Here is a 20,543-nt window from a genome sequence, read left to right as displayed (position 1 = left end):
ATTTGTCAAAATTTTAGCCTGAGGGAGAAAAGTAACATGAGTGTGAAACATCACTGTAATTTTTTTTATTTTTCTCTTGTATTTAATTTTTAGCTGCACACCACTAGCCCACTGACTACACAAATTCTTGATGCAAGCCCTTGCAATTTCTCGAGATTTTCACAATGTCTGATGCTTTTCTAGAAGACTTGGGTTTCGAAAGAGGGGATCTTTGGGTACCTTTTCCTTGCTTGTGTGCTCTCACCAGTTTCAACTGTCAAGGTGTTTGCTGCTGTCGTTGCAGAGAAAAGTTTTAGAACGCAACTTTAGGGAGCTCAGGTTTTTGAGCCAAACCCCGGGCTTCTGAGAACTCCAGTTCGTGACTTTAGAACGCCGCGTGAATTATAAGCAATGGTAATTCGTCCCTTGGGAGGAATTCCTCCCTTCCACGTTAAAAACGCCCGTGCTGTGAGAGGACGAGCGGCACCTCCGGCACGGGGAGGGGGCGAGGGCCCTGCCGGCTGCGGGAGCCGGCAGGTGGGTGCCGGAGGGCGGGAGGGACGAACGGACGGACGGACGGACGGACGGACACCGGCTTCCCGCGGCGGGGCGCGGCCGGGGGTGCGCGGCGCCGGGCCGGGCCGGGCGGCGGGCGGCGGGGGAGCGGAGCCGCGCGGGCGGGGGGCGCCGCCGGGGCGCTGCCGGCGGAAGGCGCTGGGTGCCAGGTCGGAGCGGGGCGCCGGTCCCGCCCCGGCGCTATCCGGCCGGCGGGGAAGCCCGGCCGGCAGCCGCAGCCCTCCGCCCCCCGCGGGCAGCGGCAGCCCCCCGCCCCGCCTCTGCCCCTCCTGGCGCGGAGCCTTTTTTTTCTTTTTTTTTTTTTTTTTTTTTTTTGGGCGGGGGGCGCGGCAGCTCGCACCCAGCCGTGGCGGGGGGGAGCGTGGGCAGCGCCTCCTTCCGTGGGGCAGGGTTAGCCGCTGCCGGCAGGTCAATTAGGGCCGGAGCGGCCCCCCCCGCCCCGTCCCCTCCCCTCCCCCGCCGCTGCCCGTGCGTGTGCGCGCTGATGACAGTAATTTTGAGGGCGATGTTGCAACGGGGCAGAGTGTGCGGGGCGGCCCGTGCTGAACTTTATAACGCTCCTGCATGTCAGCCGCCCTCGAGATTGCGTCCATAAGCGGGTCAGCGGTAGCGGCGGCCGGCCTCGCCGCCCTCGCCGCCTCCCTCCTGCCTCCGGGCCGCCCGGCCAGGAAGGGGAGTTCTCTGGGAATACAGCGGCGGCCGGGAGCCCAGTCGCAGCCTCAGCGCTGCCGCGCCGCGCCCGGGCTCTCGGCGGGAGGCGAGATGCGGGGCAAAGAGGAGAAGTCGTCGCTGAAAGGTGGGTTCACCGCTCTGCCGGCGGGACGCCCTGCCTCGGCAGGAAGAGTGCTCCCCGGGGGGGAAGTAACCCCTCCAGCAGCGGGGCACCGGAGGATACGGGGCGGGGGGGGGGTGCGTGCGGGGTACGGCCGGGGCAGCGTTTGGCACGGAAAGGGGCCAGATGACTTGGTGAGAGCAGCGGCGCCCCGGCTAAAAGACCGGTGCAAGCGGGGCCGAGGGCGGTGGCGTAACCGGCCGGAGCGGGGGCAGCTGCGCCGCGGGCACTCGCGGGCAGCGTGGGGGGGCCGCGGAGGAGGAGGCGAGTGGGTTGCAGCCCGCGGCAGGTTGTGCAGAAGAGGGGGGGAGGCTGCGCCGGAGCCTGCCCGGCGGCCGGGAGCCGCTTGCCCCCGCGCACAGCTGGCGGGAGCGTGGCGGGGAGGCAGCGCCGGCCGGGCTGCGGGCCGCCTCGTCGTTGAGCCCGAAGGGAGATGCCAGGGGAGCCAGCGAGCGGGGAACGGGAGCTCCGGGTACCCTCAAAACTGCGGGTCTCGAGCGGTTTTTAACAGCAGCACTCTGAAAGCAGTCCGGAGGGGGCTGAGGAGACTGGCTGCGCCTATTCCAATCTATCGAGTTTGGGGGTCATTTAGTTTTTTGTGGTTTTTTTTTTCCTTCCATTAATGAGAGTGGCAGGTTTTGCAACAGAGTGAGGAAAGCAACAAGTGGGAGAAGCTAGAGCCCCGCCAGCTGCAGCCAGCTCTTCCTTGCTGCTGCCGTCGCCCCTTCCTTCCCTGGCGGCGGCTCCCTTGCGCTCCCCCGCACCGCGCCGGCGGGGCCGGGCAGAGCCCCCCCACCGTTCCGGGAAGGACACCGGCGGCTCGGTGCAGAGACGAGCGGAGCCGGCAAGCATCCCTCCTTACTCTGTCGCTGTAAAGCCTTTGCAGCGCTTTTGAAGAGCTGTGCCCACCTCGCGGGGGTTATCTCTGTACTCCAGGTCATCCGTCTTGCTGCTCAGGGTGAGCTGCAGCCTTTGACGGCTGCTGCGCTGGGGTGCTTGCCATCACCCCCCCCGCCCCGAGGCAGATGATATAGGCAGCTGCCAAGCGATGCCGCCCAGCGGCCGCCTGTGGTTGCGGGGAGAGGCAGCAGCAGCGGGTGCAGAGTCAAAAAAAAGAGGAAAAAAAAAAAAAAGAAAAGGTCTCCGGGCGGGGGGAGGAGGGGGGCACGTTGCAGCTGGAGGCGCTGGCCGCAGCCCAGCGCCCTTCGCTCAGACAGCAAGGCGAAATACGCGCATGAAGAACGCCCCGTCGGGTGGAAAGTTCCACCCGCCTGTAGCGCGCAACAGCCCGGCACCCCCCGCCGCGCCTGCCCCCTGCGAGGGCTGCAAGGGGGGGTGCGCCCCACGGGGGGGGCGTTACGGGGAGGCCCTGATACCCTTCGCTGTGCCTGCCTGCGCCCGGGGGGGCGGGGGGCCCCGGCAGCATCGTTTCACCTTGTGCTTCCTGCATGCAGGCGGTGAGCCCGCAAGGAAGCGACTGAGCAATTAAGTCCCGGTACACGGTGTTCTAAATGACCGTGTACAGTGGAAACAAAAACTGCGGAGTGGGGCTGTTTTCCTTTTTTTTTTTTTTTCCCCTCCCTTAGTGCACTTGTCCAGTCCTCGGTCATCTCCCCAGCTTTTCTAGAAGCTGATCTCTACGCTTTCCTCCAAGTTCAGGGGACTGGGATTTTTTTTTTCTCCCTCGTTTCCCTTTTTGGCATTAAAAAAAGACGCTGGTTTGTTAGTTTGTTTTTTTTTTTTTTTCCTCTTCCCTTTCAGTAATGTCCCAGCCGGGATCAGGGCAGTGCACAGAGGGGACATTTGTTTGTTTTACTGAAAACCGGGCAGGAAATCTTGTTCTCCTGAGTCACTGCGGCTCCTTCAAGGAAACGTCAGCGTCCCTTATCGCCGCTCACCCGGGGCGGCGGGCCGGCGGCGGGGCCCGGGAGCGGACGCGGGCTGCGGGTTGAGGCGGGGGGGGGCCGCACACTTTAGGAAGAGATGCTCGTCGAGGGCAGAACCAGATTTCAAGTTTATATAACCGGAAGAGAAAAAAAGGGGGGGGGGGGGGTGATGCGTTTGGTCGTGGATGCTCTGCACGGTGGGGATGCTTGGGGGGGCGTCTCCCGGGGGTTGCGGCCAAGGTAGGGCGGTGGCAAAGGCGGCGACGGTCGGTTCCCCCCCCCCCCCCCCCCGACGTCCTCGGAGGCGGCCACCGGCCGCCTCCGAGGACGTCGGGGGGGGGGGGGGGGACCGACCGTCGCCGCCCCGCCCCGGTCCCGCCCATCCCCGCCGCCACTTAAACGCCCTCGGATGCCGCGCCGAGGCAGTGCGGTGCTGGGAGCCGGTGATATCGTACGCTCGTTGTTTATCTCAACCACCACCCCCCTCCTCCGCTCCAAAATGACCGTGAAGGCAACCGAGGCGTCTGGTCCTACCTTGACTTACTCGAAGATGAGGGGGATGGTGGCCATCCTCATCGGTGAGCGGCGGGGGGGGCTTCTTCGAGGATGCTTGGGGGGGCTGTGATTTTTTTTTCTCGCAGGCTGGTTTAACGATTTGGTTTGTCCTTTCCCTGTCCTTTTCATAGCTTTCATGAAGCAGAGAAGAATGGGGCTAAACGACTTCATTCAGAAGATAGCTACCAACTCCTATGCGTGCAAGCAGTAAGTATCTGAAATTTTGGCCGGATTTCAGTCGCAAATACCACTCCGTATTGCGAGATCTAGTTTAAAAAAAATAAAAATGTTTGTTTACTGTAATACCTCTGGCATGACTGTTACGGAAGAGTTAATTGATCTTCTTGAGGTATTACTCACTCGGCAACAATCTTCGTGAGCTGGGTTTGGGAGAAATAAATTGGGTGGGATTTGTAGTGACTCATCCCCATTTTGAACTGTACTTACAGTATAAATACACTTCTTTGTATGACGGAATTTACTTTCTCTAGATTAATTTTACTCCTTAAGTCGAATAGATTGTTTCAGTTGCCTTCTGTAATAGCCCAACCCAAAACTCTTTGTCTGCGATACGTGCTTGCCCTCTGGTGGAAAGCTCTGCCTGATGCTTCTGGGAACTCTACTAATCATGTGTGTCCTTATCCTTGCAGCCCTGAAGTTCAGTCTATCTTGAAAATCTCCCAGCCTCAAGAGCCTGAACTTATGAATGCTAATCCTTCTCCTCCGGTAAGTAGATTTTACTCAGTGAAGCATTTTTAGAACATTGAATCAGACGGTAATAGAAGTGTAGCAGAATTAGCATCATGAGTGTTACTTTTGTTCAGCTTATAGCACACTGATGTAACTGGGAAAAAGACTAATCGAGTTAGACTGAAACTTTTTCTTTTCCTGACATGGAGAAGAAATTTTAAAAAGCTTTATTAGCTGTTCCTTCATTATGGAATGTGGCTAAGACCTCAACAAGAACTTTTAAGTAAGCTATGGCTGTTATACTCTTCTTAGGCAGTGCCTAAGAGTTTAAGGTACGTGGTAGAGGTCAATATTAAATTTTTAGGGGCAAGAAGAGTGCTAATCTTCATTTTCAAGGTCACTTTTATTTATATTTTTTAAAAAGGGACATTGTCGAGACTCTCACTACCAAACTGTTCTAATAAATGTGGTTTCTGTCTGTTTATTTTTCTAGCCCAGTCCTTCACAGCAGATCAATCTTGGTCCTTCATCCAACCCGCATGCCAAACCATCAGACTTCCATTTCTTGAAAGTGATTGGAAAAGGCAGTTTTGGGAAGGTAAACTTAACTTCTTTTTCGTCGTAATTTATTTACTCTTCAGCTCTTGTACGTAATGCCCGAGGGCCAGGTTTGTCCTGGCTTTGGTAAATGGTGGTCATTTAAACCAGACCCGAGCATGTCCTGCTGCCCAGTGCCTGGCTCCCTGTGTAGCTGCAGGGAGAGGGAGTGGTGTGCTGTGTTTGAAAGAGTCATAAAAGAGCCAGGGAGTGTGGTGCACTGGTGCTGGGAAGAATATATACTTTGCTTTTGGAAGGGAAAGAAACTAGACGTAAAGAACTTTGCGCTAGATTAGTCTGCCAGAGTGGTAATAGCGTTAGGCATGTCCACCAAAGGGCTTGCACATTGAACCAGAGGGATGTGGCAGTGCTCAGCAGTTAACATAAACGCTTCTTTCCAGTTGTGTTTACAAGTTGTTCTGTATTTTCAGTATTGCTCAGTTCTGGAATTTTATCCTCTTTCAGGTTCTCCTTGCACGGCATAAGGCAGAAGAGCAGTTCTATGCTGTTAAAGTTCTGCAGAAAAAAGCAATCCTGAAGAAGAAGGAGGTAAGCTGCTTCTTCGTGATGCTATTGCAATGTCCATCAAATATATTTTTACTGATATTACTAAGCCAGTGTACTAAACATTGATGATTTCTTATGTTTTCAGGAGAAGCACATCATGTCAGAGCGCAATGTCCTGCTGAAAAATGTGAAACACCCCTTCCTGGTCGGGCTTCACTTTTCCTTCCAAACTGCAGACAAACTGTATTTTGTCCTAGACTACATCAATGGTGGAGAGGTAAGCAGTAAGAAAATGAAGTAGTATTTCCTATCGTGTGCATGGTGGACTTTTTCACCCTTCCTTTTAAATAAAAAAGACTTGCAAGGGGAAAAGTCATGGGGGAAAAGTTACTAGATTGAATGTTTTCAGCCTGCCAAGTTTTGAACTACCAAAGGATCGTTAGGCCATTTCCTGCTATTGTTCTCCCTCGCTATATATGTTGAGTCTAATTAAGTGCATTGTTAACAGGCTTTGGCGCCGTTCACACAACTTTGTTCTCTCTGTCTCCTGTAGTTGTTCTACCATCTCCAGAGGGAGCGTTGCTTCCTGGAGCCAAGAGCCCGATTTTATGCTGCTGAAATCGCCAGTGCACTGGGCTACCTGCACTCCCTGAACATTGTTTATCGGTAAGCAACCTTGTCCAGTTTGTCAGACTGAAAAACCCACATGCTTTCTTGAATAAGCATTGAAAAGTTGATCTCAATGTGAGCTCAGAATTGCTTTTAATATTTTTTTTGTGACTTAGTGAAGTTCTGTAAACAATTGTACCTAAAATATTCTCACTGTATCTCGTCTAACGAACACTTGTCTTCCTTCATCTCTTCCTACAGTGACTTGAAGCCAGAGAATATCCTGCTCGATTCGCAGGGACACATCGTCTTGACTGACTTTGGACTCTGCAAAGAAAACATAGAGCACAATGGCACGACCTCCACCTTCTGCGGCACACCAGAGGTACGGCCAACCCTCAGCCTGCCACTCACAGAGCGGCAGCAAGTGCTGTCCTCGTCGGTGCAAGCTGCCGTCTCCCATGTGTATTTACGGCTGCTTAGACAAGCAGGGGGTATTACGGGTCTTGGAATATCAGGCTGCCAGTGAGGACATGTAGGACACACAGAGCTTGTTGAGCAGGAGAGAAGAGCTCTCGAGCCGTCTCCCTGTTTATAAAGAGCTTGTGGCTTTCTAGTAGCTTAGATGTTGCTGGGATTCAGTAAGCTGCTTTCATTCAAGAATGGAGAGGCCTTCCTAATTATAAAGATCCCTTTGGCTAACATGGCTCTCCTCCTTCTCTTACACAGTATCTCGCTCCTGAAGTGCTTCATAAGCAGCCCTATGACCGGACTGTGGACTGGTGGTGCCTTGGAGCAGTCCTGTATGAGATGCTTTATGGCCTGGTAAGCAACGAATCCTTCGTGACAAATCAAACGAGCTTCCTCGTCCCTTCCCCACAAGAAACCCCATGCCCGCCTGTGAGCCTCATTAACCTGGGTCTCTCCTTTCCCACAGCCGCCCTTCTACAGCAGGAACACAGCAGAAATGTACGACAACATCTTGAACAAACCTTTGCAGCTGAAGCCAAATATTACCAACTCAGCTAGACATCTCCTGGAAGGCCTCTTGCAGAAGGATAGGACAAAGAGGCTTGGTGCCAAGGAGGACTTTGTAAGTACAAATGGGCCAGTGCCTATAGGCAGCACGGGGGGGGGGGAGTGACTAGGCCATGCTGCTTGCATTAGCTTGGGTCTGAATTAATCTGTTTTTCTCTCTGTAACAGATGGAGGTTAAGAATCACATCTTCTTCTCCCCAATTAACTGGGATGATCTCATTAATAAGAAGATTACACCTCCTTTTAACCCAAATGTGGTACGTATCACTTCTAATTATAGAATGTATGGAGAGTGTGTTTTCGCCCCTTGTCTTTGTGGGGTGCCCAGGAGCGGGGAGGAGCTGGCCAGATGGCTGTATTTGGGGAACACAGCGTTTCGTTCCCCTCTGGCTATCCAGGCAAGGTTAAAAATAAGCTGTAGGTGACTGTTTGGTGATGGACAATCTAAACTTAGCTTGGGTTTTTGGCCTCTCACATGCTTCATTTGCATGGTTATTTTAAAATAATCCCCAGCATCCCTGTTTTACCAAAGGGGAAGGTAAGATGTAGAAAGCAAGTAGCTTCCCAAGGGCAGAGTTACATTTAGCTCGTCAAATAGTAACATCTAAGGAGAGGGATATGGTTGTGGACATTGTTCTCTTTCACTTTCTGAGCATTTTATAAACTAAATTTAATAACTAGCCCTGAGATCAAAGTCCTGCCCTGCAAACTGCTGCATGGCAGAGTGGTGTGTTTGCATTTGGCTTCTGTTGCACAAGCTTAGTTGGAGGGTACTGCATTAAATTGAATCACCGTGTTTTTATTGAGACAATCTGCAGCAGGGTACAAAAAAAGGTCAAACTAAAACTGACAAAGGCTGTTAAACGGGGGGCCCGAGGTGATAACACTGTGAGTTTTCACACAAGGGTGCTCGTCGCCATTTTGAATTGAACTGTGCACTCACAAAGCATTTGGGTCTAAATGTTGTGTCTTGCCCTTTCTGCAGAGTGGCCCCAGTGACCTGCGACACTTCGATCCGGAGTTTACAGATGAGCCAGTCCCCAACTCCATCGGCCAGTCCCCAGACAGCATCCTCATCACTGCCAGCGTCAAAGAAGCCGCTGAGGCTTTTTTGGGCTTCTCATATGCCCCACCCGTGGACTCTTTCTTGTGAACATTTTTCTTTCTTTCTTTTTTAATAATAATAACTATTATTTTTAATTTTTTGTTTGGCCTTCTGGTGGAACTGCCAGTCGACCAGTCATCTTGAAAGAGAATTTGCACATTTCCACCATGGCAGCTTTGCAGCCTTAATTTCAACTACACTGTTTGCTGGAAGTTTTTTTGAAGAGCACATCACTCTCTAAATGAGCTTTACAGGCTTTTCATTTCCATTCGTTCTTCCCCCAAAGTGGTGCTGTCTCCTTGGGAAAGAAAAACAAGAGTGACTGCTGCCATAGACTCCTGCAGCAGATCGTAGGAGTAAGAACAAGCTGTTTTGAAATCGTGCTCCGAAAAGCCTTGCCTGAAGATCTATCTGAACGTGATAAGGATTTTATGAAATGTGCCTTTTTCTGATGAGATCTTGTGAGCTCCAAAGCTTTCCCTGTTGCAGAGTGTGTTTCTCAGTTCATTTATGTGGGTTTACTATGTGAACAAATGGTATGCGTGTGGTCTGCGTACTACAGATGGACTTAGTTTAAAGCATCAGTGTGACACTTGCAGGATACCACAATGTGGGGCATTGTTTGTTTCTTCCATATTTGGAAGATAAATTAAGTGTAATTTTGAAATTTCTTTTGTAAATCTATACAGTCAACTAAAATTATTGAAATGGGCTCACAATTACTTGTATCCAAATGCTTGAAGAAAGCATTGCTGCTATGAAAAAAAGATTTCTATTTTTAGAAAGGGTTTTTATGGACCAAAATGCCCCAGCTGCAGTCGGTCAAAGCTGTTGGTTTCTTTTTTTTTTTTTCTTTTTTCTTTTTTTTTTTTTTTTTTTTAGTTTAAAAAATGTCATCTGTAAAATGGGCATTATTTATGGGTTTGGGGTTTGGGGGTTTTTCATTCCTGATTGTATGTATTGTAAAAAAGATCTGTACATTCAGTTGTAACTCTAGATGTATATTTAAACTTACAGACTTACTTGTAATGTATACCATCATTGTAATGTAATATAATTAACATGGTTATATGTATCATATTTTTTTGTGACCAAACCCATTGGTTTGCAGTAAAATCCTGAAAAATACTTGCATAAACTCTTGTCATTTTTTATTTTAAAACTAAGGTTTTCTCTCTGAAAAGTGTTAGCCAGCTTTTTTAAAAAAAGATAAAGAACAAATCTGAGTTGCCAATCAGCTGAGATATCTGTGTAATTTTTGCTTAGGTGTGTGATGGTTATTCCATCAGACTGCACCGATACAAGTCTTATCATGGGCGCACCTTGGCAAAATACTTGGTCTTCTAACTGGGGGTGTTCGAGTGGGTGTGTATAAATGTGGGTGCTCTTATGTGGTACAAATGTTGACAGTTCCTCAATGAGTTTCTCTACCTCCAGCAAAGTGAAGGTACTGCTCTCTGGTGTGGACAAAGCGTAACTACACTTGAAGAATTAAGTCCTTAGGTCAGCTGTATATAAAGACTTGAGCTGTTTTAGCACTATGCTGCAGGCATATGCTAAAAGCAGGTGGTTTTAAGGCTGATGGAAGCTCCCTACCCCAGAGTCCATGCTGGAGCATCGAACGTTGCTGCTATGACATGGGGCAGTGTAATGCACCCTGCGTTTACTGGTGTGACAAAATCTGTATAGGGAAGGCAGATTTCATCAACTGGTTATATGCTTAGCTAGATGGGGTAGGCATACATGTAAAACTGAGCTGTTAAATACAGGTTTTTATTACCGAGTACTGCTGGGTGGCCTGCAAGAAGGACTTTCAGCCAAGAATTAAGATAACCATGTCTGGGGTGATCCCATTCAATTTCTTCTGCATGGAGATGGATGGCTTCCTTCTATGAGGGACAGGGTATCTGCACCTTATTTACAGCTCCCATTATCCACTGATTACTGCAGTTGGTGGTCTTAGCAATTTGGAGAATCAAAATGAGCAGTTGCTGAGAAAAACCTGGGCAAAGTTAACTGTTGCTTGGGCCACTGTGATAACAGCAGTGTAAGCAAAGCTTTCATAGGGGTGATACTTCTGTTCATTATAAGTCCGAGATAAAACCATGCAGTTAACTTTCTATCTTTTATTCTCTGTTGGATGTAGGAACAAAAAAACCTGTATGGCTTCAGCTATAAACTGTGTCTGGGAGACCACACTTGGAGCTGAAAATGCTAATTTATAGAAACATCTCTCCTTTCAGATTGCGTTAGTATATGAAAGAGATGCAGCCGCCTCCCCCTCAAACTCCAACAATCCCAAATTCATGAGTTCACTAACTCTTTGAATAGTGTACTGACAGGCCTTGCAAGTCTTGCAGTGCTATAATGTGCCTGAAACATCTTTTGTGTTGATGACTTGTAGGCTAGAGATGTTAAAATGTATACTGCTAATTTGCTCCTATAGAAAATGAAACTGCACTTGCTAAGCAATGAAGTTTTGTGATAGGCGTTATCTTTGCCTCACATGTCCCAGGCGTTAGCTAGGTGCTATGTGCAGATAGACGAGCAGAGAACTGCAGCCCTAGGGTAACAAAACATTAAATACTATCTGTCGTTTTCAAGAAAAAAAACCCACTGGGGTCATTAATAATGAAGAATTATGGAACTTCAGCAACTCAGAGGTGTACCTTGGGTATCTTTCATCTTTGCCAAGATGTAGGGTATTATTTTAATGGGTTACTTTTAAAAAACAATGTCTGATTGTAATTTTAACTGTTTTACCATGCGTAGGCTCATTATGTGGCTGCTGCTTTGCGCAAAAGTCTGCAACTGCTAGCAATGAATATCCAACACATGCCGCCTCAATTTTTTAGTGTAGAAAAGGTGAAAAATTTGTCCATGTTTTTAATCTCCCTGAACCTGATGTATTACAGTCATGTCTGAAGGGGGGGAGTCTATGGCAGTCAGCTGTTTTGGGGGTTTGTTGGTTTGTTTGTTTTACAGAATTCCCTGTGTGTAAGGTCTGTACTTCCTTATGAGAAAAATCTCTGGACTGAGAAGCAAAGGGCTAGGACTCCCGAAATCCCATCTGGCATAGGTGTTATATGTTAATTTGACTAAGAGCTGAACCTGTGGTTTAATTTCACCCATTCGTAAAATGGAAGTAATCATCCAAATTTTCTGCTGGTGGCAGTGTTGTAACTGTCACCAGCTTGGGTAGCTTTACTTGGCAGAACAGTCGACCCAGTAAACCTTAAAACAAACATATGGTATTTTGTATGGTGAGTGTACCTGGGCTCTCATACACCCCTTGGATGGAGTGTATTGATGATACACACATAAAAATTTAAATACATAAATTCAGACATTTCACATGGTTTAGTCTGTATTACTTATCTCTGTGTACCATAAGCCATGGACCGTTTCATGACTCTTACAAAGATAAGTGAAACTTCTTAGTGACAGCATTTTTCTTGTGCTCTGTTTGTGCTCAGCAGGCCGTTACTTCTGGAGGGCAGTCTGGATCTTAAGCAAGTTAAGCGGGAGATGCCCGTTTCGCCCCCGAAAGGTTTTCAAAAAGTAGTCTCTGTCCATCTTCTGTACACTTCTCATAAAGACCCTGTAGAAATTAGTGAAGAAAACCAAGGCTCTTGTACAGCCTTGCACCTCCAGTGAAACATTTCTATATATAGCTGAAAAAAATGAGGGACGCTGCTCGGAAAAGAGCTTTGGGTGGTGGTCCTAATTGGGCATCTTACCTGGGGTACCTAAAGTTAGATAGATGAATCTTGGCCCAGCTGTATTCTTCTAAGAAGTGAAATTAAATATTCCACAACATTACTTTCCTGTTTAACTGCAGTACCAGCTCTACAGATGCTTATGTGATACTATGCAGCTATAGTTATCCCGGTAGAGCTAGTAAGATGGCTTGTGGTAAGGATGGTTTCTGACACTCCCCACATTGACAGTTTCTGCTATCGAGACCAACATATAAAGATTGGGATAAAATTTTCCATGTTGGCTGGAACTGTCTATGGAAAGTTTCTGCAAAAATGCTTCCAAAACTACTTTCCAAAAAAATGAGGGGGAAAAAAAAAAAAAAAAAGGTTTGCTATTTGGAAAAGAAAACTTTAAACAGTTAATACAGATATGTACTGCATTTATGTTTTGAATCAGAGGCAATTTGGCCAGCATTGCTTCAGAGACAATTTGGCCAGCATTGCTTTAGTGTCAGGTAAGGCTCTAAATGAAAGTCCTCTTCTTTGAGAGGCTGAAATTCAGTAGTTCGGGGCTTTTCTGTATGGGTACAGGCACTACAGAAACAGTATATGACCACTACACATTTCTGTTTGGTCACCTGCAGTTGTGTGAGTGAGCTTTCCAACTGTGGGTGCTTGCAAGCCCTGGCGGGAGCAGGGGTCTGTTGTTTGCTCTGCAGTTTCCTCCTGTTCCAGCTGTTGGAGTGAAAGAAAAGGGGAAAAAAAAAAAAAGGCGCGGAGACCTCTGTGCCTGGCGACGGGGCAGGTGAAGCGTGGAGAGCCCGGCGCTGAGCCTGCCTTCTGCTGCGCTGCCCCAGGGCCTTTGCCCCGAAGCCAAAGGGCTGGAGAAGGCTGCCAGCAGCCCCGCCGGGCCTCTGCCCTTCGTACCGGTACCCCCGACCCCCCGGTGGCAGCGCTGTCCGGGCCGAGGGACCCGGGCAGGAACCCCCTTGAGCTCTTTCACCGGCGGTGCCCCTCTGTCGGGGGGGAGATCCCCGGAGCACAGCTGCCTGCAGCTGGAGGACTGCATCCCCCCACCCCGCACCTCCCCATGGCTGTCAGCCTGGACCACGGGTGACACCCTGTGGTCACCGCCGGGCAGCGCTCAGCTTCTGCCGCCGGGAGGAGGACACCGGCGTGGCCGTAAAAACTCCGACACAGGAGGGCGTGGGAGCTCCTGCATCCGGAGATGATGTCCTTCTACCCCGGGGTAAGGTCCTCTTAAGTGAGGGCGGGAACGGTCTCACAGCTCCTATTCCTCCGCCACGCAGCCCTCAGCTCCAGGTGACAGGGGGGTTTCTCCCCTGACGCCGTGCGGCCCGGACAAACCCTTCCTTTTGGCAGGTGCAGCCTCCTCCGTAACGTCCCTCTCGGGATCCACCTGCCTTTGAGACGTACCCAGCTGACGCAAGAGTTTCCTCCACATTGGTTTTTTGGTGCACGGATTGTTGACTGCTACAAAAAGCAATGTTTACCTGCTGTCTCCCCCCCTGCCCTCTAGCAGGTAGGGATAAGCAGCACATCGCGCCAAGTCCATGGGCTCCTTCGGTGGTTCCTGATTCGGGAAGATTGAGCTGTTTAGGAAATGGCCCACAGCCTTGGCCTGCTTATTCGGTAAGGGTCTGTTCACTGAATCAGCTCTGCCCACCATGCGGGAGGATGTGAGGAACTTGGTATTCTGTGAATGGTCTCTCACACGCTGATGAAGAGAAGATATCCCACAGTTCCGGCCATCTCTTATGAATGTAATATATGAAGCACACAAATAAGTGGTTTATAGGATAAGGCCTAAGCCGCCTTAGACTTTATCCTTCTTTCTCGGTACTCGTAAACATCCTTCCTTCTGCACTTTAGAATCTACACTTATGAGTGCTCTCTGGGGATTTGGTACCAAGATTTTCTGTACTGGTACAGTAACTATCTGTATCTTTACCTTTGTAAAGATGTAATCTTCATTATAGTATACTGGAGAGTGGAGTACAGCTCTAGTACAGTCCTGTATGGCTTCAAAAACATATTGTAAGTCAATTAGTTACCATTTTTGCCCTTCCTGAGTAAATCAACTCATTAGTTCAGGTAAACGCACACACCACTCTGAAGACAGCTGTGCAGCTAATGTCTCCCCAAGTACAAAGTATATGCCATACAGAGAAGCTTCCTGCTGAGAACTGCACTGTATCAATTCAGTCATATATGCTAAAAATAGCCTGTGTGTGGATTTGAACAGAAGTAATATATGCCATACAACTGCAGTTAATGACTGACTGTGCTGAAGCACACTGAAATAAGAAATAGAGATGATATGTAGGTATACAGCTTTTCCAAAGGGACAAAATAACCCATATGCTTGTTTTAAGCGATGACCATGCAACGAGCTATGGGACATGCTTTATTGACTCACGGTAAAGAGGGTCTCAGATATGACCTGTTTCCAGATTTGGGCCTGAAGTTTCTCTGTGCTCCAGGATCACGGAGCTTCAGGATTGGGATCACATGCATAGCCCTGGCTAGAAACAGAGGTTGATGGTGTGGGTACAAGCAATTCCAGCCATCAGGTTGGTTGTAAGTTATAAGTTACTGATGTGTTTTGAATGACGAATTTGCAGACATGGACTAAACTTTGTAAGAACCATTTCTGCTCAATCAGTGGTTATCCAAGTACTATTTTATTCAATCCTGAATGTGGAATATCATCTCACTGAGATATGTTGAGCCACACTGCAGTAAACAGTCTATGGCTAAGATAATTAAATCACATCGCTTTATAAGTACAGGTCAGACCTGAGCGAGCCACCTAGTCCCCCTTTACAGTGACTTTACAGTTTACAGAGAGAAACAGGAACCCAGGGAGAGCAACTGATCTCACTTGTCTTAGAGATGGTGGGCTCTCTGGAGGGGATGGTTTCATTCCATTGCCTATAAAGGGACTTTTCACTGACTAGTAAATGCAGTCAGTCAAAACAGATTCACCCCCCCGCCCAAGTGATCATTAAGCATGTGCATATTTTGCTCAACGTAGATGTGTATTTAGCAGATCACATTATAGGCACATGGGATTGATATCAAAGGGATATAGAACTAACTGGAAATCACGCAGCTCACTAGGGAGTTGAAGTATTTTACCTTTGCAGATGCTGATAAACCCTGCAAGCAATTAAAAACATTTAGCAAAGAAAAACTGTATTTTTAAAACAAACCACTGCAAGCCTGTAGAAGGCTTATCAGATATGATGATTAACATACTTCCAAAGCATGGACTTTTAAATTATGGCTTACAGATGACTAGTGATATACTGCTCCTTATTTTGTGGTGACAAAAAAATATTTCAGCAACTGAGAACAAGGAGAGAAGAAGAACAAGCAGCCTGTAAAATGAAAAGTGCTAGAGAACAAGAAATATGAAAAGAAAAAAAAATTGTTTTATTATTTCTAAAGCACCTATCACTTTGGCTATCTGCCCTGACATATACATGATATATTAACAATTATTAACATGACATTGCATCTCTTGGCATGTTGCCATCATGCAAAATATTGTGACAGGTAATGGCAAAGAGCTGCAAATAGATAAGATGCTGGGACACTCCATTAGAAAATCATTTCCAGAAAAGTAGTACCTATGTGAAACAGTGCCAAAATCTACGGAGTTATACTAAATCACATAAACCTGTAAACCATTTTTTCATGCAACATGAGAGCATCATTAGTGGAGCCATTCAGCTAGCATGAATCAAACCAAACATTTGATGAAGGCCTGTTACCCTCTGGGTCAAAAATAATTCACCAACTGTTCATGCTAAAATACTGTGGTTAGTGTCTCTGAGCCAGATTATAGAGCCTTCCAACACACAACATGCACAACATATTCACTCCAGTTCTCCCTTTGGCTTCAGTGGGACTATTTACATGAATAAAAGTTAACTCTGATGAGTACTGCTCTACCACTGCATGTACTATAGGTCTTGCTAGTGCATTCTGAGGAGCATTTTTTAATGTGATTTACTGTTTTCCTTCACTCCAACTATGCAACTTCTCTTGCAACAGAAAGGCCAGACGTACAATGACCATTGGTTTCCATGTCACCTTGATTGGAGCAGCCTGGTAAGAAAGGCTGGTAAGAGAGCATGCGAGTTCCCATTGCCATTGCCCATCAGCTGAAGTGCCTTCTGTCCCTGCCGGAGGCTGCACAGTAAAGCTTACAGGGCTAAGCTACCCAAGACCTGTTTTACTGCACAGCTGCTTTTAGGCCACCAGTGCTAATGTGTTTTCACAGACCACTGAGCCAAAATAGCAGTTCATTTAACCAAAACAGGAGGGTCCCATAACCCCCCTCCTTTCTGTCCTGCCCTGGGGCTGGCACTCAAGAAGGGTCCAGCACAGATGTGGAGACGGGAAGCTGTGAGGGGGAGCAGAACCCCACCATTTTGGCAAAAGTGAGACTTTAATTTGGCTCAGCGGTCTCATGCACATATCAGAGCCAATGATGGTCACTCAGCTGGGCTGTAGAAAATCGATCCCTTTGAGTCCTGTGATTGCAGCTGGAGGTTATAAGTGGTGACTCCAGGCTGCAGGTGGGTTGTTAGCTGTGGGCAACAGGACTTGGTTGTTTTGCCTGTGTATAGCCCCACGTATCAGGGCCCAGGGCTATGGACCACAACAGCGATGTTCCAGCATGCACTCTCCATGTTCATGGGCTGTGTGACATTTTTAAAAGGTTCCTATGGCGTTCAAAGCCGTTTCAACTATGGCGTTCACATGAAGGCTCTAAGAGAAGCAGTGTCATCTTCCAGATAAGCATAAACTGAACCCAGATAATCTTCTCTTAAGTATGTTCACGCATCTGGGTTTTTCTTCTTCCTATTACGTAGTCAGGTCTGCAGTCACTTTGGAAATCCAGGAATGCTCAACTTAAGTGTCTGAACACGGTGCACTTTAACCTGATAAATTTGATAAACATAATTTGCTAAAATTATTTTGGAAAGATCACTGATTGTGAAGTAAGAAAAAACAGAGTGAGCTTGATTCTCACCTCTCTGTCAGTTTGATTCTAGCACAGCAAGGTTAACTCTACTGAAATTAGACTGAGCTTATGCTGTGCAATTAAAAAAAAATAATCCCACAACTGTTTTAAAATTACAAGCAGGTTCTTGTAGTGAGTATAATTTTTGACAATATATCCTTACCTTTTTCTGCTGGGGACAGTTTTATATGACAGTTCTAAATGAGACAAATCCCAAATATCTACAAAGTGTGAGGAATTGCAAACAGGTTATTTGCATCTATCCTCTGGCGTTTTATGGATGTGCATGAACCAAGCAGTGGATATTTTTCCCACATGTAGCCAAGTATATGGTCTCTATTTAGTGCTTCCATTTCAGCTAAGCTTTTTCATCTGCTGCAGCAAATACACCTTTATATTATCATGTCATCTTGCAAGTCCTCTTCAAGTAAAAAAATAAAAACGCTGCATGGGTCCCAGAATTGCCTTTTTGAAGAGACCAATTAAAAATAGAGATCAATACCCTTCCCTGGATGAGAATTCAAGAACTCAATTTTCAGTGCTCTTGTACTCCTGGCACAGTGCTCATCGCTGATGGATGACACTTAGGTACACGGTATTAGTCATACAGGCACATGCAGTACCAAACCCATTACACGTGGAGATAAAATAAACATTGCTTGTAGTTTAAAATCCAACAGCTATCTATGTAACCACATATTAAAACCAGGATCTATTATACCTCTCTATTTATCCACCACTGAGTAGCAAATTGTAATTGCAATTTGGTTTCACAAAGATGACAGCTGAAAACCCATCACCCCAGTTGCCCATGACCCTCTCTATTTGTCTTCCCTTTGTCACCCCCCTGTCTCTGTGTCAGACAAAAGCAGTTTCTCTGTGACCAGGAAATCTCACATCTTCTCTTTTCCCACCATAGATGGTACCTTAGTTTCCTATATAAGGCACTGAAGTGCACCTTTGACAGCTTGCTTTCCAAGACTTTTGATTCAGGTTCTGCCCTGATCATAGCATAGCAAACCCCAATAGTCTGTCCCAATTTTTTTTAAATTGTAGACATTTCTAACAATATGCTATCAGGTCTAAAAAGTAAGGACTCATACTTCTCAGCTTTTCCTGCATCTATCGTCCACTTTTTATTTCCAGGAAAGCTTTTATCCTACCTGAGATTTTTAATTCATAGACTTAACAAGATACTTGTTGCAGAAGAATTAGGTTCCACATTAGTCCTGGAGGCTCTAAATCCAAAAAGGAGTTTACTCCTATTTGAAAGACTGCCAACTTTGTTTCAGTCCTTTTTAAAATGGCCAGTTTTCAAAAAGGGTAAAATTTAAAATAATAATAATAATAAAAATTTGGGAAAAATCTTCTGTTATTTATGTCAACATAGATTACAGTGAGGCTAAAGAGTCATGTGCATTTTCATAGTTAAAACTGAAAGCAAATCTGGCCAATCATGGTTATTACTACTAAATAGGCGAGTCCTGCTAAAGAACTGAATAGCCTGACAGTAATCTGTTCCCATGGTGCTATCCTTTTTCCTTTCTAGCTCTAAATACAATGCTTTCCATTACCCTTCCTAAATTTAGACTCTCTGGCTTTACAGGTTTAGATTCTCCTCTTGTATTTGCCATAAATCGGGAGTCTTTTGCAACAGCCCTAAATAAGGTGAGGTGCTAATGCCAAATTACTTGCTGGCTAAGGACGAAAATACACTGATTACACCATCAGGATATAAAAAGGATGTTAAGAAGCTTGTGAGTTCAAATGTGGTATTTCCAGGAAGCTTAGTTCTCTATAAATGGGCCTTTTAAAATTTATTTATTATTGAAATCTGCACTCTGAAAAGGCAGCTGGAAAAGCGCTGTCACTAAAATGAAGACTCAATTCAGAAGTTAGCTGATTACATCAAATGCAAAACCTACTCCCCTTCCCTCCTTTGAATATAGTGTCAGCTTGCCAGTATATTCCAGAGCTAGGATTATAGATATTTCATTCTATAACTTCTTCATCAGAAAAGCATTTTAATTGCATTTGGTTTAAATATTCTATCCTGATTTTCCCAAAATAAGCTAATTAATGACATCTCCTTAATGACTTGAATGACAAGTTAATTTACACTCTGAATATAACAAAAGAGAATTTGTAGACACACAAACCCAAATACTGATAGCAGGCACATCTTGAAATCAGCAGAAGCATACCCTGATATTTTCTTACTCTAAGTATACTATTTCTATCTTCAGCCTTTTTACCTCAACAGCATTGAGAGCACAATAGGATAGGTTTTCTGCCCTCCAGGTAAGTGATACAAGAAGCTTTTCCCATCTGGATTAATCCAAAACCACATGACAAAAGTACCAGTTTGCCATGTTTACCAATTTAAGAGGAGGCATGGTATTGCAGCTCAGAAGTAAGAAATCCTGTTTCCTAAACAGTAGCTCGAACCTGGCTCTGGGAGGATGTACACCCTGCAACCAGAGTGTGCCTGCATGAATGCACAGGCACCCTTGAACTAGATTTAAGGTACCTGTAGACTGCTCTCCCAAAGGAGCCCATGTGAACATCCCCAGCCCTTTGCGGGGGGCTGCTAGCAGGGAGCTTGACTGGTCAAATACCTATTATGCTTCTTAGCTGGTTTTGACAATCTGCACTCAATTCTGCCACAGGAACATTGTTAGCTTGATCGATGCTCATCCCAGTTAACTCTGACAGCAACAGCAAGCAAGACACGACAGCCGGGCTTTCAGTCTAGGCTCAGCAGACCCACAGGGGACATCGAGTGCTCACTTCAGCAGTGAGCCTGTGCAGAAACCGCCTGTGCCGTGTTCTTCACTACCACTTGTATTCAAGCTCACCAGATTAAGTTTCAACCAAGTGCATTTCGCTGTCCTGTCTTCACACCTTCTGGTGGCAACAGATTTCCCACCTTTCCTGACAGGCAAGAGAAAAGTGTCAGGTCGTGTGCCACAGGTCATGTCTTGCCTGTCAGTTCCTGCGGTGGGAGGACAGCAGTGGTACTTGACTACGGCCATGGACTATCTCTTCTCCCAGACCTCTCTTCTTCCTCTCTTCTTCTTGGTGACCTAGAATTATTGTATTAAGAGGATGGTGAACGATCAGTCCCTGTTCACCCTCTCCGTGCCACTTGTGATTTATAAGATGGTGAGCTAGAGGAGGGCAAAAGCAAATACCAAGGGGGTGAGCATCCACAATTTAGTGAAAGGCTGATTTTATTCTATCCCAGAGTCTTACTTAAGCTATGCACATTGGGTTTTGACCCTGAACAAGAAAGGGCAAAAGCGTTGTTGGCAAGGACCAAGAGGAGAACCGGAGGAGCATCATGCTCTTCCTAAACTACACAGACCTCATTGCAGTGATAATGCTGCTGAGAGGCACTAGCTGCCAT

The 20,543-nt window shown here is 46.8% G+C and overlaps 1 protein-coding gene across 2 annotated transcripts; it reads left to right on the top strand.

The window, feature by feature from the left end:
* The first annotated feature begins 1,050 nt into the window (after window positions 1-1,050).
* SGK1 (serum/glucocorticoid regulated kinase 1) lies at window positions 1,051-9,512 on the top strand. 2 transcript variants are annotated; one of them, XM_075035763.1, is made up of 12 exons: window positions 1,051-1,351; window positions 3,960-4,035; window positions 4,479-4,554; window positions 5,012-5,116; window positions 5,581-5,664; window positions 5,768-5,899; window positions 6,176-6,288; window positions 6,493-6,616; window positions 6,961-7,056; window positions 7,169-7,324; window positions 7,437-7,526; window positions 8,255-9,512. In XM_075035763.1, the coding sequence occupies exons 1-12, from the start codon at window positions 1,120-1,122 to the stop codon at window positions 8,420-8,422; spliced, it is 1,452 nt and encodes a 483-aa protein (XP_074891864.1). In that variant the 5' UTR covers window positions 1,051-1,119; the 3' UTR covers window positions 8,423-9,512. The 2 variants fall into 2 exon arrangements, with proteins under 2 accessions (XP_074891864.1, XP_074891865.1); XM_075035764.1 differs by lacking the exon at window positions 1,051-1,351 and adding an exon at window positions 3,676-3,851.
* Window positions 9,513-20,543: the final 11,031 nt, after the last annotated feature.

This window comes from Buteo buteo, chromosome 9, assembly GCF_964188355.1.
Source record: "Buteo buteo chromosome 9, bButBut1.hap1.1, whole genome shotgun sequence".
Taxonomy (NCBI): Eukaryota; Metazoa; Chordata; class Aves; order Accipitriformes; family Accipitridae; genus Buteo; species Buteo buteo.
This window is presented reverse-complemented; position numbering and strand designations above follow the sequence as displayed.